Source organism: Amblyomma maculatum, chromosome 10, assembly GCF_055883805.1.
Source record: "Amblyomma maculatum isolate TAMU_Amacu chromosome 10, ASM5588380v1, whole genome shotgun sequence".
Classification (NCBI taxonomy): Eukaryota; Metazoa; Arthropoda; class Arachnida; order Ixodida; family Ixodidae; genus Amblyomma; species Amblyomma maculatum.
Window position 1 is genome coordinate 136,927,793 of NC_139353.1, and position 24,399 is coordinate 136,952,191.

At 44.8% G+C, this 24,399-nt stretch overlaps 1 protein-coding gene across 4 annotated transcripts in view; it reads right to left on the reverse strand.

Moving 5' to 3' along the window:
• The window catches only part of Atg14 (autophagy related protein 14), a 53,911-nt gene that overhangs the window by 21,089 nt on the left and 8,423 nt on the right, over positions 1–24,399 (reverse strand). For 3 of the 4 annotated variants that reach the window (XM_084580495.1, XM_084580496.1, XM_084580497.1), the window contains exons 4-9: positions 22,833–22,875; positions 22,145–22,226; positions 18,565–18,802; positions 12,252–12,442; positions 8,280–8,430; positions 6,284–6,379 (exon numbers count right to left, since the gene is read on the reverse strand). In XM_084580495.1, the coding sequence (XP_084436621.1) occupies positions 6,284–6,379; positions 8,280–8,430; positions 12,252–12,442; positions 18,565–18,802; positions 22,145–22,226; positions 22,833–22,875 (801 nt within the window). The remainder of the gene's footprint in view (positions 1–6,283; positions 6,380–8,279; positions 8,431–12,251; positions 12,443–18,564; positions 18,803–22,144; positions 22,227–22,832; positions 22,876–24,399) is intronic. The other variant, XM_084580498.1, reaches the window with a different exon arrangement.

Consider the following 24,399-nt stretch of genomic DNA (forward strand, 5'->3'; position numbering starts at 1 on the left):
GTCCGGAGTTCCCGAGTTCGAACCCGACCACGGCGGCTGCGTTTCCGTGTGCTGTGCAATGTCAGCGCACGTTCCTCAGGTGGTCGAAATTACTCCGTAGCCCTCCTTTACGGCTCTTCTTTCTCTCTTTCCACTTTCACTCCCACCTTCATCCCTTCCCTTACGGCGTGGTTCAGGTGTACACATCGCAAGTGTGACAGATACTGTGCCTTTCCCTTCCAGTGAACCAATTATTACAGTGAAAGCTCGTTAATTCAAACGTCGATAATTCAAATTTTTGGATAATTCGAACTACACTACTCGGTCCGGCCAAGTTCCATAGAGATCTGTGTATAAAAAAGCCCGTTAATTCGAACGCAAGTCAGTTCCGCTACGAATAATTCGAACTATGCGCCGCCATGTCTGGGCGGCTTGGCGCACATCAAGCGGCAAAAAAAAATAAAGAAACACCTCCGCGATCAGAAGGCACAATAGGGGAGAAAACCTGGGCCAGGGGACGCTGCGCTGCTCTGTGCGTCAGCGCCCTCCATGGAGACCCCGTCAAAACCCCCGCGCAACGCGGCTGCGTCGACTGCTCCCCGCCGCATCGAAACGCATGCTGTCGTCTGCTCCGCACTGCTTTCCAGCACGTGTTTGCGCACGCGGGCTCGGTTGTTTCTCTTCTCCTCCGGCCGCCGTCGCCCTCCAACAAAGGGGAAAAAAGCTGGAATGAAAAAGTGACTGAGCGCTTTTTCGCAAAACTTGTGTGGAAACGGAAACAGAATGGTTGTCGGCTTTTTTTTTTTAGGTATCTCGTACCGCTCGTATCTCGCACCTCTGTTTGTAACTGGCGGTGCTGCAGCAGCCATCGCGGAACCAAGTCGGCCTCAAGAAAGATATATGTCATTAATGACATCACTTGGCGCTTATCAAGGAAAAACACATACGTCAATCGTTCGATCTATCCTCATACGCAATCCTGCTTCGGGAGCTCAATACTGCGCATTCGCTAGAGGAGATAACTGAACTAGGGATTGCACAGCGTAGCTGTGGAACTAAGAAGACAAAGGTTTCCGTGGAGAGATGTCCCTGCCTGCATGGAAAGTCGTCAGGCACTTCCCCGCTCTCCGTCTCGTGGAAAGAGGAAACTGCCGCAAAAATCGCATGCCTCAGCTTCTTGTCAGTGACCTAGGCCGTTAAGAAACCCTTCATCGTTAAAGGTAGATAGGTCATTGATTTCGGGTGACACTGCGGCAGCTGCGAACTCCCCATGACCGCTGTCAGCAGGAACCAAAGGGTAAGGCGGCATGCTTTGTGCCTTTGTAGAGAACGGTCCTAAACTCGCCGAAAACAGGCACCACGGCGCCGGCAGCATCGTCTAAACGTGTGTTCCCAAAGAGTTGAATAGGCCCCTTTCAAGTGAGCAGTCACAAATGGAAAGGAAGCTCCCCAACCAGCGCCCGGAGCACTCGTCACTGTGTACACGTGTATCAATTCTCAATGAGAAGGCTGGACCCTTCATTCTCTGAACAACATGGACAGAGACATCAAGAGGTGCCACCTCAAGTCCTTCAAAATACCTCTCGCTTGCCTCTGCCTTTAAGCAGCGAATTCGCGTTCATGTTTTCTTTTTTTTTTTGAATGTCTGATCCTGCCAACAAGCGCTCTTTGAAAACAATGTCCGCAATGATCAAATAATCATAATTTCTCGTTTTCAAAGGCACCGATAAAAAACATGCTTCCAGCCAGCCTCTATGTCAGCCGGGACACAGAAAAAAGCAAAAATAAGAAACCCCACTGGCAAAGAGCGCCGGCTTTGCGTGCGCAGACACGCGTCCATGCCCCCTCGTCCTCACTCTCCTTTTCCTGCTCTGTGTGCACGTGCAACTGCCTGTAGCACGCGCTCCCGAGCGAGCGGGCTGCACAGACAGCCGCGCACAGTGCGAGCGTGGATGCGCTTAGGTTTTGTAGTTCCTCTCCGCTCTGCTAGAAACCGAGGACTGGCGTCGCGGAGCAAACTCCAGCTTTGGTTCCCTATAGAGGCTGCGCACGTCCAAAACGGGGACAGAAGATGACACCAGGTAAAACCACAGAAAAGTGGGTAAAACTTAAATGGCGCCATGACCGGCACGACGGCGGCTGCCTGCTCTCTCTTCTGCGCAACCTCCGTAGCTCGCAACTAAATACTCGTTAATTCCAACGCTGTTAATTTGGAAATAGGGATATAAGTACTGTTGGCCCGGCCCCAGCCAAAGCCCATGAAAGGCTATAATCTCGGGCGAGCACTATGGGATCAACTTCTTTTTTTTTTTTTTTTTTGCGATAGCCATCAATCCTTGCACCCATTGGTTGTCAACGGAAGCACGCGAGTCAGCTGCGATCATAACACTGCTTCAAAAGCAGCTTGCTGATATCGCGCATTCTGGTGATTAGAGTGGCAGTAGAAGGCGCCCGCCCCAGTCGCTCATAGCATGATAAAGCGAACGTACTGAAAAGGAGGCTTGCACAACTGGACAAGCGCTGTTCGAGTGAGTTCGTTATGCGACTAAATATGGTACATTTACTGTAATACACATGGTTCTTGTCAGTTTTTTCGAGGCCATTCGATAATTCGAACATCGGATTATTCGAACTTTTATCCCAGTTCTGTGAAGTTCGAATTAATGAGCTTTTACTGTTATTATATTTCTACAAAGAAGTTAAGGTAATAATTATTAAGTCCTGAAAAACACTGAGGTGCATTCTTCGTTAACATTGTCAGTGCTATTCAAGGTGCTTGAAATGTACAACAACTCCAGATGGCTGCTGCCCTGCTCAAGCCGGGCAGCAATCATTCTTCCATCAATGTTAAGACTTTTGATAAAGAACCATGCCTAGTAACCACTTTGATCATGGCGCTAACTTTCACATTTATGCTAACAGCCAAATTTTCTAGAAGCTACTACTTTTCCTTAGCATTTAAAAATGAAATTTTCGTAAGCACTTGTGATGTTCAACAGTTTCTAACTAACAAATGATGGATTCTTTGCTACTAATTCCTCATTCATTGGTACTACAAAGGCTTCTTACTCTGTCTCCCCCAGACTCTTCAAATGTAATTTACCCCCGACCCCAATATTTTAAAACTGACTGAATGCTTCTCACCAAACTGCACACAACTTAAAACTGCGAATTCACTTCACTTCACTTCACTTTAATACCTTAAAGACCCTCATTAGAGGGTATTACATAAGGGGTGGGGCACACAGAAATTGCGCCCCACCCCTTATGCTATGACTATACTATAATCGCTATAACTTTTGACATTGCTTTCTAACATCTGAAGTCCCATGGCAGTCAGAGATGGTACACCAACTTTTTGTTGATAAAAGATAAATATTGTTACGCCGTAGCCGCAACAGTTCACCACAACACACAACAGCCACAACAGTTAGTATTTTTGTGGCAGATTAACAGCCTTACATACTGCCTCGTTCAGCCTTCAAGTTAATCACATTTCTTTTTGGTACAATACTCGACCGATGATGCTTAATGCTGCAAAATTTAATGCTATGCAAATTTATCACAATGCCTCTAATGAGGTACCTTGAGGCTGTTCACCAATAATTCAGGTTCCATACAACATGGTTCATACACACAAGAAATAATGGTAATCCTACAAGCAATCATTTCTGATTAATTTTTCTTTGGCACCATCTACTTCAAAACTCTTACGTCACAAAACACGTCACAATAAAACTTCATTATGAGCCGTCAAACTGGGATGTTCATTACAGCTTGTCAATATTAAAAACAGACTCCATTCAAAATCATGCTGTACATATCATTTCCTCTGACTATTACAGCTTGTCAATATTAAAAACAGACTCCATTCAAAATCATGCTGTACAGTGCAATCCACTTATAACGATATTGAGAAAACGGGAAAATCCGATCGTTATAACCGATTATCGTTATATCTGGACCGGCAAAAAAAAAAGTAAAGAAAAAAAAAAAAAAAGCAAGAGAGCGCACATACCCGTGCATTCAGACTTACCTACTTGCCAGCGACGATTCAATCGGATAAAACAAAGCTAGTCACTAAAGAACACTCAACACTTTATTGCTGTACTATATATAAAGGGAATAAATAACTTAATCTCGCTTAAAGAAGTCTGAAATGCGCGCTTGCTTGAGCGGCAGCTGACGCTTGATAATTTCAGTCTGCATAGTCTCCAGTTGTTGCGCGTACGTGTGCGGAAGTCCTGTAGCATGGATGAAGCCTATCAGCGACTGGATGGACTGTACGGCACTTCGTGACGACAATGGAGCTGGCGTGGTGGTGTCACTGCCATCGTTGTCCATGGTGCCGTCATCGTCGTCACTATTTTCACCATCGCTCGATGCCGCTTTTTGTCGCTGCTCCTCGGCAATGGCCTCATCGGTAAATTCCTCACACGAAGCAGCAGCGCTGTCAGCGTTTAAAAAGTCGTCCAAGAGCGCTCCGCCGGCATTGTCGGAAGATGCAACATGATCCCATAGTGCACACACATCGGCAGTTTCGGGAAGCAAGTCATCTGTATCTGTCCCTTCTGAGACCGCACAGTCGTGGCGCACGAAGCCTGCTTTTCTAAAGCAGTTCTGGATTGTGGACTGCTTCACTTCGTACCACGCACCATACACAAACCGCACCGCTTCGATCAAGCTCACCTTCAGGTGAGCAGGCCCGGAAGCATCCTCTGGCGATCCCAAACGGTCTATTTTTAAGATCAGCCATTCGAGCATACGACGCCTATAGAGGGCCTTGAAATTGGCAATTACGCCTGCGTCCATGGGCTGCAGACCTGCCGTGGTGTTCGGGGGCAGGAAGAGCAACTCGACAGACGTCAGCTTCACGCTGACGCTGTGTGCTGTGCAATTGTCGAGGACTAGAACCACTTTCCTCTTCTTTTGCTCCATTAGGCCGTCAAATTCAAGCAGCCATTCCTGAAACAGGTCGCGAGTCATCCACGCTTTCTTGTTATTCCGATAGCGGACCGGAATGTGTTGGTTCCTGAAGCAGTGGGGCCTCTTCGATTTCCCAATCACAAAAGGCTTCAGACGCTCGCTACCGTCCATGCTGGCGCACAAAAACACAGTCACTCGGACCTTGCTGTGCTTCCCACCGCTGCACGGATCTCCTTTGAGAGCGTGCGTCCTTGAAGGCAGCATTTCGTAGAAAAGCGCTGTCTCGTCCCCATTGAAAATGTCCTTCTGTTCATAGCGCTCCAACAGCTCGGGCAGTTTCGTCGCCAGCCACTCGTCTTTCGCCGACACGTCCAGCGAGGCAGCCTCCCCGACCACGTTTTTATAAACAATGCCGTGGCGATCTTTGAATCTTTGGATCCATCCTCCGCCGGGCTCGAAGTTTTCTCGTCCCAGAAGAAAAGCGAATTTCTTCGCCTTTGCACAAAGAATCGGTCCTGTGATGGGAACATTCTGGTTGCGAGCGTTCAGAAACCACTGGTAGAGAGACTCTTCCACATCACTGTACAAAGGGTCTCTAACCCTCTTTCGCTGGTCGTCGTGGCCGCTGGAGCCGGCTTTCTCGAGGACATCTGCAGCCTTGATTATGGTTGAAACCGTCGACTGCGAAAGCCCATACTTTTTAGTGAGGCTTCCCACCTTGAAGCCCCGCCGAAAATCCTGGTGAATTTGGTGCTTCACCTCGAGAGAGATTGCCTTCCGCTTAGTCGGCGCCATCTTCCACGTACAACGGCCAAGGACGCGCTCCCCTTCTCCCCACCTTCTCTCTTCAGCGATTGCGATGATGATGGCGCTCGCTTCCAAAGGCCGTACGCATCGCCTCCTTGCGGATTTCTCCACAACGGTCTATTTGCGGCACTTTTCGCGTCATTCTAATCAAATCATTTTATTTTTCGCAAATATTTATACGAAATTTGCTAGTAAATATTTTCCAGGCGGTCAAAATTCTATCGTTGTATCCGATATATCGCCGATAATCGTATCGTTATATGTGGTTTATTTTTACATAGGGGCAATGGGAAAATTGATAAATCTAAATTATTTGATCGTTATAACCGATATATCGTTATATATGGTATCGTTATAAGTGGATTACACTGTACATATCATTTCCTCTGACTATTTATGAAGTGCAAGTTGTTTGATGCAGTAAATTCAAGACTGACTTAATTTTTCACGCAAAATTGCGCGCAAGTGTACCTTTGTTGTATCTAATTCTTACCTCGAGGATCTGCTAGTTGTGCAGCCATCACATGTCCCATATCACAGAAGGCAAGGCCCAGCAATAGCACTGACTTACATTGAGCTTCTTTCATGCCCAAGGCATCCCAGGAACGGAACCATGTTCTGTTTTATTACGCTCTTTTCAACCTCTCCTCTCCGTAATGCTTCGGCCCTGAGAGTGAATAAGTGAACACAACTGCCGGTCATTTGAAGCAACTAATCCTGCCTTCTTAGCACCCAAGTAAGACAGCATTACAAGCAAGTGAGGACAACAACTGGCAGGGGATTTCAGTGCGTGCCATGCCACTGTACTTCGTGATGAAAAAATAGACTGGCTAATAACAAAACGTGCATATCAAGCGAGAACAGTCCAGAGGTATTTAATGGAGAGTAACATGTCACAACTTTTACCCCTTGACTCCATCCGAAATGCAAAACGCTTACACCAGTTCTGTGCAAGTGAAACCATTCAGTATGTCGTAGAAACTCTGCGCTTCAGTTTCAGAGTTAGTTCTTTTGTCGGTCGTATAAGAGAGCACTTGTGAATTTTGCATGAATTGTGTACCATGGTGCACAAGATGGCATCCTTGTCTTGTATCAACCCTACTCGACAATGATGGCATTGTCGCAATTTCTCAGTACTGACACTTAATTTTCTAGGTGCATGCAGAAGCTCTGTGTGAAAATATGAGTCCTTATTAGTCTTACTTTAGTTCAGAGAGGCATGATTGCATTCCCTTAAGCCCTGACTATCAACAGGTGTTAACCTGTAGGTTTAGGTAACTGCTTCCTGAGCATAAGATTGCACAAAATGTATATTCTAGACTTTATCTCCATTTCACTTTCTGAGAGAATATGTTATTTCCGTGAATTCTTGTGTGAACATCACAAATTTAATAATGAAAACTTTTCCCTTCATAAGCAATATGCATTCTCCCATCTCTTTTTAGTTCCATCAGGTACTCCACGTCATGTCGCAATAACAAAATGCTTAAAATTTTATGGATGAAAATACTGTTACAAACACATCCTGAAATTGCCTGTCTTTCTACAGTGAATAAAGAGCTAAAGAAGCACTGTATGATGATCAAGTTCATAACAGGTGAGCTCATGTGTATGTACATAAAAATTTTGTGACTAGTCGAACCCGGATATATCGAACCTGGATAATTCAAATTTTGGTTGCATCGAACTCGCGGAATACCCCCTTGAAAATCCCATGTAAAAGTATAGGAAAGCTGCGTCGTATATCGAACTTAATTTCATCGGTCATTCGATATATCGACCTCCGCACCACGCATTGGACTGTGCGCCTTCCCCAAAGACGATCACATTACATCGGCTGTTTGCCGCGTGATGTTTTCAAGCCACGCGTGGAAGGAATGAGAGGGCACAGTTCGGTGTTGACTGGCCTAGGGCAGTGCTGCGCCCTTCCCACAAGGTGAGCACATCTGCAGTGATCGCTGCCATGCTAGCACGTGACGTTTGCAAGTCGTGTGTGAAGGAACGAGAGGGAACCAATGCAGCCAAGGTGTTCGGGAGAGGGGGAAAACGGGATAGAGCGAAGCACAAGGGTGTGCCCTCTCTTCTACGGAGCTTTATCTCTCCCTTTCCTCTCTTTTCCCCGGTCTTTGTTCGCAGCAGGCCCCGGTCTTTGTTCGCACGTTTCCCCCATCGTATGCACCTTCCAGCTTCCGATAGCATCTGAGTGATATATATCGCAGAAGCAGAAGACAAGCTGGACAAATGCAATAATAGAGTTCACAGGGACGCCCGATTACATTACATGTGGACAATGTGATAGAAATGGAATCTGATGACGCCCTTATGTCCTGTTTTGTACCACTCTATTGAGCATCTCTTTGGTTGTCTAACTGGTGCTTAGGAGCGGCGAAATGGGCGCAACGAAGGTACACCAAAACAAAGCCTCACTTTCGACCCTAACATGTCAGCAATCACCGAATTTTATGACGTACAAATGCATTCCTCCTCCCCCTTCCCGTGATGCTTCTAACTATACTGTACTGAAAACCGTTTCCCTCCCAATGGCTGCTGTGCATAGTTATAGTAACCTGTAGCAGAGGCTATGGGGCAGGGGCACGTCCAGGTAATAGGCCAGCACGGCCACCATCTGTGCGGCATACATGAGTCCCGCTGCCAGCGTGTAGCCCACATTGCAGGGCTCTTCTGGGGCTGGCCACGCACGCTCCTGCTGCTCTGCCACTGAAACAACACACAAGGAAAGGGAGGGGGATCAACACACAAAAAACAAGAGGCCACAAGCACACTCATAGATAAGCAAACCAGTCCAGTGAGCCAGTACAATTTTGTACGTACCAGTATGATGCACCAATACAGTGAAAGCTCATTAATTCTAACCTCGATAATTCAAATTTTCGAATAAATCTAACTACACTAGTACTTTGCCAGGCCAAGCTCTATAGAAATCTATGTACAAAAAAGCCCGTTAATTCGAACGCGAGTCGATTCCGCTACGGATAATTCAAACTGCGCGCCGCCACGCCTAGGCAACTTGGCACACAACACGATGCAAAAAAAAAAAAAAGAAAAAAAAAAAACACTTCCACAAAAGCACGGCATAGTTAGAGGCTGCACACGTCCAAAATTGGGACAGAAAATAAAATCAGGTATAACCATGGAACAGTGGGTAAAGCCTAAATAGCACCATGACCAGCCAGCGGCCAGAGACACCAGAGGATAGGAGTTCGCAGCTGCGGCGGCGCCTGCTTGCTCTCTCCTTCGCGCCACTTCCGAAACCCGTAACGAAGTACTCATTAATTCAAGCTGTGTTAATTCGGAAATATGAATAAGTACTGTCGGTGAGGTAACAATCAATGCCCATGAAAGGCTATTGCTACAAACGGGCACACTGAGGGTTATAAGCGAATTTTTTTTTTTCGTTTTCTTTTTTTCTTTTTTGGGGTAGGGGGTGGGGGAGAGTCGTCCATTTTTCCACCCATCAGTCGTCAACAAAGGCACGCGGTCAGCCGCAATCATGATGCCAGATTTTAGCACTGTTCGCTTCAAAAAGTGTTTGCTGGTATATCACGAGTTCCAATGATTGAGTGGCAGTACACGGCGCCCGCCCCAATCGCCTGTGGCATGATAAAGCGAACATACATACTGAAAACGAGGCTTGCACAACTGAATAAGCGCTGGCACTCTGCCAAGTTCGCTGCCCACCCAGCTAGAGCTAATGTCAAAAGGTAAACATGGCGTGATGTTATCACTGCACAGTACCTTGTCGCACTGCCAAGAGATCAGTTATGGAACTTGACGTCGCGAAACAGAGGAACGCGCTAACAACTAACAGCTTTTTTTTTTTTTTTTCAAATTCATGCAAAAATGGGGAGTGGGCGGGTTCATTATGTGAGTTGCTTCGTTAAGCGAGTAAATACGATAAATTTACCGTAATGCAAATGACGCTAGTCAGTTTTTTTGTAGCCATTCTATAATTTGAACATCTGATAATTCGAAAATTTCCCGGACCCGCGAAGTTCGAATTACCGAGCTTTTACTGTACCAGTATAAGTGGTGGTGCTTGTTTGTGCATCCGTGATAATTTTGTGTGAATAAACAAAATCAGTACATACAGGCTTAGGGACAGTTTTGGAACGTTTGCCTTGCATAGATGTCGTGCTGGTACGTGCTCTTACCAGTGGAATAACAGAATCTCTTTGATGCAAATTTTACAGGGTCACAAAAAAGACTGTCTCATCTGAAAAATTTTACCACTAAAATGAATAAAAATTGGTACGCAGAAGCACGGGAAAGGTATTCACACATATTGTTTTTATGGCCGATAATTACTTGCAGTCGCACGGCGACAGCTCCCACCTCATGGTGCGTACAGCACAAAAGGATATCACGACGTCAGCGAAGTCCAGTCTGCGTTACGCTGCAAACTGCTTCCTGTGCGTGCAGTACAGCTAGTGACCGCCGAGTCAATGATGCGCGGGCCATACACACCTGCCACGTGCATCACCACCAAATGCTCACAATGCATAGCACGACGGGCAGTCCTGACATTGAGAAATTACGGGCACAGCGCTGTCAGGAAAAGTTTGTGACATGTAACATGCGGGAAGCGATAGTGATGTCAGTGACGTGCAGGCCATGCTTTGCTGCAAATTACTCGCAATGCGTATAGCATGGCTCGTGATCATGGAGTCAATGATGTATGGACAGTAGGCAGCGCTCAAAGCTGCAGTCTTGGTTCGCATGTTTGCATCACGATACTGCCTCGCTTGCCGTGGCTGTCCACTGGTGAGACGCAGCATATGAGAATGTCAAAAGTTTTTGTCAAAAGTTTTTGAGGGTGTTATAAACGTCAGAATGGAAGATTTCATAAGAAAACATAACGTAATCTATGAGACACATTACGGATTCCAAAAGAATAAGTCAACTGAACAGGCTTTACTAAACATTAAAAACGAAATAATACGCAATATTGAACAAAGACTCTACACAGTAGGTATATTTCTGGATCTTCAGAAGGCTTTCGATTCGGTGGACCATGAAATATTATTAATGAAGCTTTACGACTACGGTATACGAGGTGTCGCATTAGATCTAATAAGAAATTATTTGACTAATCGTTCCCAATATGTTACAATAAATAATGCACATTCATCATTATTAAATGTACTGTACGGCGTACCGCAAGGATCAATTCTAGGACCGATATTGTTCAATTTATACATTAATGACATCTGCAATATACCAAGTTCGCCAAAATTAATTATGTACGCAGATGACACTAATCTTTTCTTCGCAGGCAGATCGCTCATTTCGCTCCAGGACAGAGTGAATAACTACCTCAACTCACTATCCCTCTGGCTCGATGTTAATAAATTAAGGTTAAACATACACAAAACCAAATATATAATCTTTGCACCAATAAATAAGCCTCTATGTTGCAAAATCGCCATCAATTTCCGTAATAAGCTGCTAGATCAGGTATCGACACAAAAATTTTTGGGTGTGTGGTTTCAGAATAACTTATCTTGGAATACGCATGTTAGTCGTCTAGCAGGGGACTTAAGTCGAGCTGTTGGGTGTCTGTATAAGATTAAGAACCTCGTTCCACTTTGGCTGAAAAAAATGTTGTATTATACCCTCTTCTACTCTCGACTGTCTTACTGCGCACTCGTCTGGGGAACTACGACAGCCCAAAATTATAAGAACTTAATTTTATTGCAGAAGAAAATGCTGAGAATATTTGAAAACTTTTATGGCAAGCCCCATCTTCTCCCAACGCATCCGCTTTTTTCGCAACATTTAATAATCAAAGCAAACCAGGTCTACTACTACAAGCTCGTACAGTACATTAACAACAATAAGTTATATAAAGCTTCTGATTCAAACCCAAGTTCACAGTATTCTTTTCACCGAATACTCAGAAGGACACCTGCCACAAGAACAAACTACGGCCGGCAACACACAGACTACCAGATACCGTTTCTGTTGAATCGTGTAGATACGCTCGTAAACTTTAACAAGCCTGTCACCAAAAAGTTTCTTAAAGCCTTATTACTCAAGCATGACATCGCAATTGCATAGTTTAATTATTTGTTTTGTGTTTTTTGAAAGAGGTTACATGTGCTTTTCTTTGTTATTTGGAAGTGTTCTATACTGTATCACTAAGTTCAACAAACGGTTTTATTGATATCGTCTACAGCGGTATGTTTCATCTGTTTCATTAATTGCAGTTGGTTTATTACATAGCAATCCGCAATAAAATGCCAATCTTTTGTATTTCTTTTTCCTATCCATAGTTATTTGGAGTGACTCAGTTTCATGCAATCAAATTTCTGTATTTGCGCGTTGTGTTTATGATTCGAAGTGCTCTTTTGTATGTTTTGTATACATTTTTCAAACTGCACGCTGAACGTCATCCGGAGCGGAAGCCTTTGTCAGGCTCTGTAGCCTTTAGCTTTCGCTCCGGCTTTCTGTAATAGAAAGGAACAAATAAAGAAAGAAAGAAAGAAAGAAAGAATGCACCGGAGAGTGATGCGACTTACGCCAGTGGCAATACTGGGAGTAGTCCCCGCTGGTGGGTAGCCGCACCCCGACCAGGGTGTAGCAGCCTTCGGTGGGCGCCAGGTGCACCCAGCGGCCACGCACGTACACTGTCTGCTGGGCCTCCTCCAGCTCCCGAAGCTCCCGGCCACCACCGCTGCTGGTGCCCTCCCCACCACCACCACCACTGCCGCTGCATGTAGACATCCCCAGACACTTAAAAGGTCTCAATTTCATCGAGTCGAGTTACAACAATGTGCTTTTATTGCCAGTGTAACAGCTTTGGAGACATTTCAACTAAACATGTTTTAGAAAAAATTGTAGCATGGACGTGTGGCAGTGGCTCACAAAATGATACAAAAGTAAAATAAAATTAAAGCACAGAGTTGAAAAGAAAGCAGATGTTTTTCACATGCTGATTTTAGTCTCATGAAAGCATCTCCTCAGCCTTTCGTATCGGAAAACAAACAGTTACTTGTCATCCCAAGCAGCTAATGTAAGCATTACAGTCGAACCCGGATATATCGAACTCGAAGGGGATCACGAAATAGTTCAATATATCAATAATTCGATATACAGAAATCGCCTTGTGACAGCACTTACGATGCGAAAAAACGATACCGTATTTGTCGCGTAATCGACCACTCGCATAATGAACCCACCCTCCACTTTTGCACCCGAGAATTTGAAAAAAAAAAAAATGCGTTAAGGCCAGCTCGCTCAAATGCAAGCGACTGAGCGATCTCAGCGACGAGCGGCAGCGACAGAGCGAAAATTTTCAAACTTGTTGGAACTGCATCCCTCTCGCCGCTCGAACCACCGCGGCAGCTCAAAACAAGGTTTCTGTGCCGCCGCGGCGGTAGCAATCATGAGCATTTTCGCTTGCATGCCGATGGCGCGGGTCAGTCCGTTTCGGTCGTCTCATCCACAGCTCATTGGCAGCGTGCCAAGATGCTGCGCAGCGCGATAACGTCAGGGCACGTTTATCTCTTGATAGCTCCTCCGGTGGCGGGGAGCGAACTTGGCAGAGTGCCCGTGATGGCTTGATTGCACAAGCCTGGTTCGATTTATCACCCCGCGCTTGGGGCGGGCGTCATGATCGCAGCAGTTTACCACGTGCTTTCGTTGATTCATACATGCAAGGATAAACGATAAAAAAAAAAAAAAAAAGAAAACAAGACTCCCGCAAAAAAAAAAAAAACTGCCGCTTTTTAACATCCGCAGCCGCCATATCTTACGCTACGCTGCGCGTACAGCACAACGATAAGAAAAGATGACTCTCGCAAAATAAAAAAAGAGAGAGTTGCCGCTTCTTAACATCCGCAGGCGCCATAGCCACGTCAGCCGCGCGCGCAGAGCAAAGCGTCCGACGTCTGTCTGAAAACGGGCTGAGCTGGCTTGGCGCATGCGTAGTGCGTGCTGAAGGAGAGAGATAGCTAGGCAAAAGAAGGGCACACCCACGCACATGGCTTGCAAACGTCGTGTTGGCGCACGGGAAACGATAACTGCAGATTCGCGCATCTTTGGGGAATGGGCACGGCGCTGCCCAGACCAGCCGTTGCCGATCTTTGGAGAAGGCACACTTTCCAGTGCGTGGTGCGGAGTTCGATATATCGAACGACTGGTGAAATTGAGTTCGCTATATGACGCGGCTTTCCTATACTTCTACATGGCATTTTCAAGGGGATATTCCATGAGTTCGATATAACCAAACTTTGATATATCCGGGTTCGATATAACCGGGTTCGACTGTACTAGCATATGCTTCACCCTGACCAGACGGTGTTCTATCAAACGTTGGACTAAACTAATGCATGACCTGACAGCATCTCTCCAAGTTTCGCCATCCCTTCCATTTTTTTTTTCTGTTTCCAAGCACCGCCCGAAATGTCGAGGGCGATGCCTACAGTAGTAAACCATCAAGAACTATCTGCAGGCGATCACAGACTTCTAACTGAGCTCTTAACAATAAGATGGTTCAAAAATCTGATCTCTGTTGTTAGTAAATGAATCTGTGCCAGCACTGTCACAGAGATTAAAGAGGTAGCATGCTGGGTCCATAATCAAATCCCTGGAAGAGTTCACTGAGGATGTTAATCAGCTTAAAGTAGTTGTTGTATTCAGTGTCACTGAAAAAATGTAACAATGTGACTCTACTATTAACCCTAATTTCTTCTTCCTGTACAGAGCCTAAATCTGCTGCGCTTAATAAAACCGCTTTTTCGAACAAAAGGCATATCAATCAGCACACTACATCCCAATAAAGTGACCACCACTATGGCAAAACAGTTCTGAAAAGATATGTTCATTAGTGGAGAGAAACATCTTTCCGGTCCCTAGTTCTGGGCACAGCCACTGCGGCCTAACAGTAACAACGTCAAAGCTCCACTGATGAATTCCATTGTACAAGTAATGATTTATAAAACTGAGTGCTTGTACCTACAGTCCCATACACAGTACTCGAAGTCACATGATATAAAACAGAGTTGAACTTAGCACATTTTGCCACCAAACTAGCATCATTATCCTGAATCATGGTCCAATAACTCCTTGTCTCGCAAACAAGAGTAACAACCACTTCAGCTGCTTCCATTTTCAGTGATCATCCCGAACAGTGCATTGCCAGTGGTACAAACAACTTAAAGAGTCAGTTTACTGTTGGAGACGAGTATAAAAAGTATAAAAATATTGGCATATTCTGGTAGGTCTTACCACTTGGTGGCAGTATTGAGGGAAGTAGTACCAGGAATTGATATTTTGAATTAATCAAGAAAGTAAGATTTTTGCAGACGATGACGTCATATTGTGTGCTTTCGCAGCTACCAAATGGCATGAGTTTGAAGCGTCTAAAGTGAAGATACTACATTTTATGACTATGCCACAGCACCGTAGAAAGAGGTATCGGTATTTGTATCGACTTAGGACAATCTACTTTTTTCTGTTCCAGTAGATCACAGCCACTTTTATTTTTATTGTTCAATCTTGCTTGATTCACTTTTAAAATGTGTTCAAACTGAATATCACACAACCAAAGATGCCACCATACTTGTAGCGGCCATCAGCAGCGCTGCTACAAACAGAACCAGTCGTCAGTATCTGCAGCAGATGTCACCAGGTTTACTCACCTTACTTATTCATTTTACTCTATTCAAAACAACCACAGTACTCTCAATTACAGCTTTAAAAATATCTGTGCATCTCGGCTAATGATACGTTACACAGGCGACTTAATCGGGGCGGCAGCCATTGCGTCTATAGAGCTGCATAAAGTTAGTGTAGTACTAACTGTAGCTTGTGCCCATAACTTCAGTGTTTGCAGACGCAGTCTACCACTGAGAAAACTAGACTACCGTATGAGAAAAAATAAGTTTTAAATGGTTCTGGCCTGTTTCCAGCTCCACAGCCCTATGTTCGTTAATTTGGTAATGGAGATTTCAAATGAAGCAAGAATAAAAAATGGTTGAAAAAGCCAGTAGGCAGTCTCTTTAACAACACTCTGTTAGTGTAACGAGATTGCTTAAAAATCTGTAGTTTCTCTAATAGTTCCAGTTCCTGAAAGTCAGCAGACAAAGTTGTTGGTCACACTGGTCTGGGATTGGCTGCCATTGGTATTCTTCCAACTTTTGACGGGTCTTCCACAATTACAAATGTTTTGATACTTTGGAGCCTTGGGGGAACTTCAGTAACTTTCCAAAAGTTCCGAGGAATGTCATGTATCTTTAATTTTTGTCCCTTCCTGCCTCACATGGATGACAGCTCAGTTGGCTGCGCTTCTTTCCTCTCAATCAAACCAATTTTGAAAGAATGGGTCATAGAAGAATAAGTTATCTTTGAATTTTCGGTAAAGGAACTTGCTTTTTAAACATATTGCGAGCTTTCTTCCTCATTCAGCAGCTATGGTGTCTTTTTTCAGAAACGGCAGTCCCTTGCGTGTGCCAGGACCATAAAAAGACAAGAGATTTCGGATAAGTCTCAAAACGTTTTTCTTGCTGAATGTATTTAAATAACCCCAGTGTGGCATATAGTATAAAAATGTAGACACCAAAATTCCATTTATACGCTTCAATAATATTTCACTTAAGATTACTGTAAAATTCCGAGCAAGCACCCCCTCCCCTAGCACACACCGCACTCAGGCTTGCCCTATCCAGTCCAAGAATCCAATCCAATCTGAGCTCTCAAAAACACCACAAACAAAATGTCACCAGCACAGCGCTGACTCGCTCTGATGTGCACATGCCCAATGGTTGCCAGCTGGTGCCGGATGACCACCGCGAGAGAGATGTCCGGTATGAGTGACTAAAGCAGCTGGCACCGAAAGAAATAAGACAACCAGGAACATATTTATATAACACGTCGAGAGGAAACGTTGCAGGCGGGCACACAAGAAAAATGAAATCCATATGCCCTGCGCTCAATTTTTGTTTTTCTACCGAGAAAATATGTTGTGACTATTTTCAATTTCGGTGCCATTCAGGGAAAGCGCCCCCCTCCACTTTTCCTGTAATTTCGGCTCTTGAGAGGAGGAGGAGGAGGAGGAGGAGGAGGAGGAGGAGGAGGAGGGGGAGGGGGGGGGGTAAAGGCTTGCTTGGAATCTTACAGTAGACATACAATGAAAGAAATATTTTTTTCAGTGCGAACTTTTAGGGTAAAAACAGACTAGAAGTTGAAAAAGGCACGAATTTTAGAAACCACCTTTTGAGCTAAAATCAGGGCTTCCATAGTCATCTTCTGGCTCTCCAGTACTAGTAGTCTGATAAAAATATCCGCAGTTGAACCAGCCAAGTCACCCCACTGATCTCAGTTTTTTTACACGGTCTAATCGGCATTTTTTTCTATTCAGCCACTGCGCTCCAGATTAAAATTCCTTATGCGTTACCACCTATCAAAAAAAGTCAAATTATGCTAAAACCGGAAATTAAGATCTCAAGCCAGCTTCTAGATGGCAAGATGTGTACCAGCGTGCAAAAATTTAAACCTGGTAGCATGCGCGAAACTATCGTTAAATCATGAACGGCATCTAAGTCGCAGTATCGAAGGAGTTCGAGCATGATCCTGCTTGCTAGATGCGAAACGAAACACGGACATGAGCACATTCTTTCAGAGTGGTGACAGAGGGTGCCTGCTTGGACAAGAACGACAGGAGCACATGGCAGGAGCGGGTGTCTGGCATGCTAGTGCTATACCCGTAATTAAGACGATCAAAATTCCATCAAAAACTGTGAGGCCATTAGCTACCAATTTACACACCCTGTAGGTTATGCCATAAGATCAATGAACACGCCTCTGCAAATGGTGCCAAGTACGATTCTTCACGCCACACTACAGGTGGCCCGACTTTGGTGCCACGCTGATACCCTATGCACAGTTCGCTCCCAACTCCGAAGCTCGGTGAAATTACCGTGAAAGCCTACGAGAACTTGCAGCAGGATGTAAAATGAGTCCGTTTCCCAAGGCAATGATGGGCTTGCTAACCTACGTAGGAGTCACACAGAAAGAAGTGGGCATAAAATCTGCCCCTACTCCTCAGATAGCGGTGGTGACAGACGCCTAGTGCAACTGTGCACTCGAAGCAGACACAGTCTCAGTTGGCGACGCTTCATGCGCTGCAGTGCTGCTAGATTAAGGGATTCTTTTTATAAGCTTAAACATCTAATTTGCATGACAAGCTTAGCTTTACAAAATAACACTAGAGAGAAGGCTTAAATTTTTACAACTCATTACCAGTAAATTTAAAAGCATTCAGCCCTTTCTTATCTCTGAATCATCCATTCATCTAGAAACATTTCTCTGGTTTTTACGACGTCAAGTTAGAGAGGGGCAAGAGTGCAAAGAATCACTGAAAGGCATGGCTGCACTGTAGCAGAACGGCATCTTAACATCATGTCAGGCAAATGTAAGCAGCTGCTTCCTAATAAGCCTTTGTAAATCCTCCTAGTCATTAGGTGACACCCCACACGCAGCAAGATAAGTAAACTAGTGAGAACACGAAAGCCGTCTTGCAACCCTACAAAACCTCCATTACTTGTCTGTTATTGTAGAGTCCAACTGCAATAACCCCCTGCATAGTGAAACAGGCTGTAGCAAGCAATCACATTATGGCCACTCAAAAGGTAAGGTGGGGTCTGAAGCATGCATGGTTCGGGCGCTCTGAAGTCAAAGAAAGCACTCCAAAGACCAGGCGGTTCCACGGCGACCCCTTTAAAAACCAGTGCTTCGAAGTCCTTCAAACTGTGAACCAACCAGCGAGCCAGGTAGTGAAAGCTAGCGTCCCTGGAGAGTTTCATGAGGGGAGAAGAACAGAGGCCCCCTTACCTGTGGGGCCAGGGGTGCTCCTTGATGGGGAAGATGTCGCGGGCGAGGTCTCCAACGTAAGCCCGCACCAGCGCCTGACGCCGGCGGTGGCACTCGGCCTGCTGCTGGCGCTTGCCCTCCAAGGACTCCTGCAGGGCGCCCAGCTGCTGACTCCGCACCGAGAGCCGCTCTCGCACCCGCACCGCATCCCGTTCGGCAGCTTCGCACTCAGCACGCTTCTGGCGCAGTTGCCGCTGCCCTGTAGTCACATAAAGGGGATGTAAGCACCCCCTCTTTTCGTTTTGTGTTAAGCAGGGATGCATTATTTTCTTGTTGAGGAACACTGTGGACATTTCTAATTTTAGCAAAAATAGACTCGTCAGCTCTTCATCAATAAGTTGATGTCCTTCTCGCAAGAAAAGAGGCGTTCGCTGCGACATAGTAGGACTTGAAAATTTTTACATCACTGAATTAATATTTGCAATGCAAAAAGAGTAAACACTCTGTGACCACCACTTAGAAAACAATGGCAGTTCTCGCAGCCGAGCACTCTGGAAACTGTGCATGGAAGAACTATTATGTTGCAGCAAAGTTTGCTAATGAAAAAAGCTGGTGATTGCAACACCTGCTCTTTTATTTTTTTCCCTTTCCGCGTCTTAAGAAAAGTCTACTTTCCATCAAACTAGCCTCTCTAAAATTAGAACTGACACAAGTCAACATCAATTTGTCCTCGGACTTCATTTAAAGTATTACTACATAAACAAAGTTTATTTTTCACTTTTGCAGCTATACCTTCAAGTGAGGCTCCATTTTGCAAAAAAATCAAGATTTCGGGTAGAAGTGATGGGTGGGAGGTGCATGTGCAAAAGGGCAGTTTGCTCGTATTTAATGACATGATTACTTCTAGTGTTCCCTGTCAGGTTATAAACAATGTTCACCATCCCACTGCTACAGGAAACAATAACACAGTAGAACGTTGAGCTAGTTGGTAAGACATGGTGAAACAGCAGCTAAATAGATGACAAAACATAGAAGAGGAACACAGACACAGAGATAGGCAAGTTGTGCCCTGGTGATTGCATTGAACAGCTGTGCACAATATTTACGACATGGTTAAATAATTGGGTAATACTGTCCCTGACCACTTTTTCTGACCTGGCGGGACCCGGGAAATGGTCCGAATTATTGAACAGCCTGAAAAATATGTAAATTTGAAAAAAAACGCTTGTCTGCGAAAAATCGGCTTTAGAAACCACGAAATTCGCTGCCCGCCAAGTTTTAATTATATGTTGGCAATAGAAAGTTGAAGCATTGTTTGGTCCCCTACTGTGACCTCCTTTCAGCACTGCGTACATTGGCAGATCTGGCCGCCAGCGCACGCTCACTGGTCCCGCCACGGCAGGTGTGCGCGCTGCAGGGAAGTGTGCAGCAATCTCCGCAAGCGCAGCGGCGCCTCGTAGAAGCGGACTATACCGAGCAATAGTCCTATAAATATCAAGTTAGACTATTTCAGCCAGTCATGTTTTCGCTATGTTCATGACTCTTCACAATTGTGATGCAGCTGAAGGAAACTGCAACACAGAATGAATGCCTGCGCCGTGCAAAGCAATAACATTTAGTTTCCATGAGTAACGATGGTCATAAGACTGCGAGATGGAACTTATGGGAAAAAAGTGAGCGCAACGAGAGCTTCCACAAATGCGCTGGCCCCACCTCTCTGTCCCATGGTTGGCAGCATCGTAGAAGCTGTGGTGGACGATGATCCCATTTCATTTTCATTCCGAATGCACTCGTTCTAGGCCACCCCGGCAACAATGAAGGGAACACCATCATTGCTACTGTCTCAAATAGCAATGATGAAAAAAGAACCAAGCTAGTCTATCCGAGTGACTCTGCTTAAATCCAAGGAGGCGCCTTTCCCGAACACGCAAAACTATTCGGCTGCGCCAATGATGCCTCCGCACATCTTTATCATGCCGAAAAAAACAAGGCTTAAAGTAGAAAACCACCTTCACATTATTGCTGACGTTAACTTTAATTTTAAAAAAACTTAATGTTTTGACTCCACAGAGTACAAAATACCAGCGTGAAAATGAATGCATTCCTATGGGGCGTATGACGGTTTCTGAATGAAGTCTGAAAAGTCCAAATTATTGGAGTCCAGAAACATCTAGCAAATGATGCTGATCAGTTGCTCATCTGATGCAGGTCTGTTTTGAGCTGGAGATGGCAAGCACATAGTAGTTAACAACAGACTACTAGCAAAAGAACAACCATGGTGAAAGAGCACTATACCTGATGCATTAGTGGAAAATAAATGCATAAAGGCTGAGCAAGAAAGCTCACCGAAAACCATATATGTAGAGAGCCCAGAGATTGTGATGCGGTAGCAATATGTGTGGATTATATTGATGAAAGAAGAAGGGCATCAGAACTGCACTAAAGGAACAATTATTTAGAACTCAGTCAAAAATAACATTATTTATGCACGCTCGTAACTACAAAGCAGCTCTCAAAATTTATCAAATATAAACTACAGACAAGCCATTCGTTTTTGCAATCTTCACATCTTTTAGATAAAAAAACCAAGCAGGCTGAAACAAAAATTCCTAATTTACACATAAAATTGATGATGTGATCCAAGAGCATACCTGTTGGAGGTCAAAATACAAGACAGCGTAGTCTCAGCACTCCAAAGTTGTCAAACCTTGGAACATGGTCAAACACCACCTAAAGCAACACAAGTAACAAGTAGTGCCTACAATCGCGCTATGTGCAACTGCATTGTAACAAAAACCTAGCACTAGTCTTGGAAATAAATCTAGGTAAAATGTGCAACACTGCAGCACCGCCTCTACAGTAATTGAAGCTTAGATCATCCCTATACCCTTCCCAAGTCCACAATCCAATACACCAAGAAAAGGAGCAAAAAATTGCAATTGGGCAAATGATGATTTTGCAACGCCAACACCTGCTGCGAGTTATACTGCGAGACATCACCAAATCGTGTCCCCAGACAAAAAAAGGTGCTCCCTACGACATGAAAGAACGGTACTCTCTTTGATAGCGCATGTGATTGGTCTGCATATCCATTCAACACTGCCCTCTAAGAAATGCTTCCAATGAATTAAAACATCTTTTCATTGCCTACACATTCATAGCGTGCTTTGCACATTTCTCTGCTGCCTGAATGACACTACTCAAGAATGCGATATTGAATGTATTAGTGGCCTCAAAATAAAAGGAAGTGATGGCCTGAGGAAAAAGTGCCCTCCTTCGTCTGGGCTGCTGATGAAGCAAACACAATTAATGTCAAGGTGAACATGTACCTGCTCAATAACCAGAGTCCAGCATCACCTTGCTTCCACCTAAAGCTACCCAGAAATTATCTTGCATGCAACTAACAATAAGTTAGAAAGTTATTAGCTTGTTCATTCCTTTGCATGACCTCTATGGCCCATTTTCTTCTATGGCCTTGGAAAGCTTAAGGCCAAAAGACAAGTCAATGTAGCTTTGCAATGTTTTCAAACTCACTTCCCTTTAGGAGATCTGCAGCCACTGCATGTTCCCTCCCAATAAATAAAGCAAGTGCACCACTCACACTCCTGTGCCTCCGACTTGAGATCCTCGAGGACAATGCGCAGGTAAGCCACCTGGTCTCGCGTCCGCTGAATGGCCTCCCGCTGTAAGACAGTTACAAACTGTGTTTACGCGAGTGCAACAGCAGCATTATATAGCACAGGGGTTCTCAAACTGGGTTCTGCGTGCCCCCAGTATCAGCACCGTCTAGAGCATGGACTTTGGCAGCATATCAAGATGCTGCGTGCGCCACCAGGTTGTTTGCGTTTCAGTGGGACAGCTGGCGGCGGCGGCTCACTCCGCCGAAGTTCGCAGTGAGCCAAGTTGCTCTTTCAGTATATCAATGTCTATTAAAAAAATGCTGATGGAAAGTAAAGAGGGCAGAAGCACGCATTCGTGCATGTAACGACTGAAGAAGACATGGACCACACCATTGAGTGTGCCAATTTAAGGCAGAAAAGCATGAGTGCGTCTCGTTGGGCATTTTTGCAGGCATTTTGATAGAGTCAGGAGTGTTAGGATAATGTTTTACTGCCAGCAAGCCCATTTCTGCTGAAGAGCCAATATTATGTTGAAAGGCATTTTTTTTTCCTAATTAACAATCCGAATTTTTGCAATGTGAGGCATAACCTCCTCTTTTTCACACACAAAAAACAAAGATCCCCATTTGGAGACACAACTCAATAATGAGAGAACTGCAAACAGCTCACCAAGGCTTCCTTCTTGAGCACAGGCGCCGATAACTGCAGAATGCTGGAAGACAGGAACAAACCAGCATTAGGAACTCCCCATAGTTCCCCACCCCTGAGCGACATGAGCATCGCAGCTACCAAACCTATCAGCAATTAGTGCTGCATACTAAAGCAATCCCAGTCTCTATCCAGATGGCACAAGCAACCAAAGAAGGATGTCTCAAATAGCTATCACTAATTGCATTGAGAATCTCCAAGCTGTCGTAATTTGTACCGTCACAAGCTGCCAAGTCAACAGCAGCTGAATTATGTGGCCTGCACACACTACTAACACCTCTTTGCTCATTCTATTCCCAGAAGTGTACCCCACATATTGAAGGCGACTGACACCCACAGGGGTCCTGAACTAGCTAGCGAGTAGGACATGTAACGAGAACTTCTATGATATTTACCGACATAATGAACATACGTGCACAAAACCTTCACCTTCTACATTGAGCATTCAGACCTGGCAAATATTACACTTCATCACAGTGTGAGCAACGAAGTTACACTCCGCGAAATTATCTCTTGAGAATATTGGTATGCTCAATTATTACATATCAAGGCACATAGTGAAGTAGGATTATCAAAACACATTTAATTTTTTTACATTCTGTCATATCTCAATATCGCTGCTTTAAGTTTCTTTTGCCACAATTGTCTGCAAACTCATCCCGTACTCTTTGTTCTAGTTCACTGCACAGCTAATAGGTAGGTAGACCCAAAAAAATGCCAGAGCACTAGTGGTGAAAATTAGTTATACGAGTTATCACTACTGGCGTGAAAGGCAAATTCAGCACTTTTCAAAATAAGCAATTATGTTCAAAACACTACAGAGCATATTTCTTTTTAAGCTTTACTCCACTCAGCACACTAACATGATATGCTTAAATATTCAAGATAGTAAAAGCTTATATGAATCATGAAATAAATTTTTCCTTTAAGAGTAATATCATGCTTTAATTTGGCTAGGCTCCCAAGCAGTACTGTGCTGAGGCATGACCTGCTTGACAGATGCTAATTGCCTTGAAGTCAATCCTTTCTAGTGATAATAATTGGTTCAGAGGAAAGGAAAGGCACAGTATCTGTCACACTTGTTCTGTGGACACCTGAACCATGCCATAACAGAAGGGAAGAAGGTGAAAGTGGAAAGAGAGAAAGGGGAGCTGTAGTGGAGGGCTACGGAGTAATTTCTACCACCTGGGGAATCGCATATAGACGCCACCATTGAGACGCAGCCTCCGGTGGTCAGATTTGAGCCCGGGTACTCCGTCCGGCACAGTAGTCGGACATCTTAACCACTGTGCCATCGCTTGTTTTTGTGTTTTCGAAGACTTGATGCTGCTTGGCCCAATAAGCACCCCCACTGTTTCTGTCCACATGGCATTTCCAATCATCTAATATGCCCAAACTCTGCACTCGTCATGTGTTGTGGGCAGCTTGAGCAGTGAAGCCTCTTCACAGACAATACCATCCTGAAGAAGGTCCAGTGCTATCACACTGCACACTAAGGGCAGCCCCTGAATCTCTGACACTGTAGAGC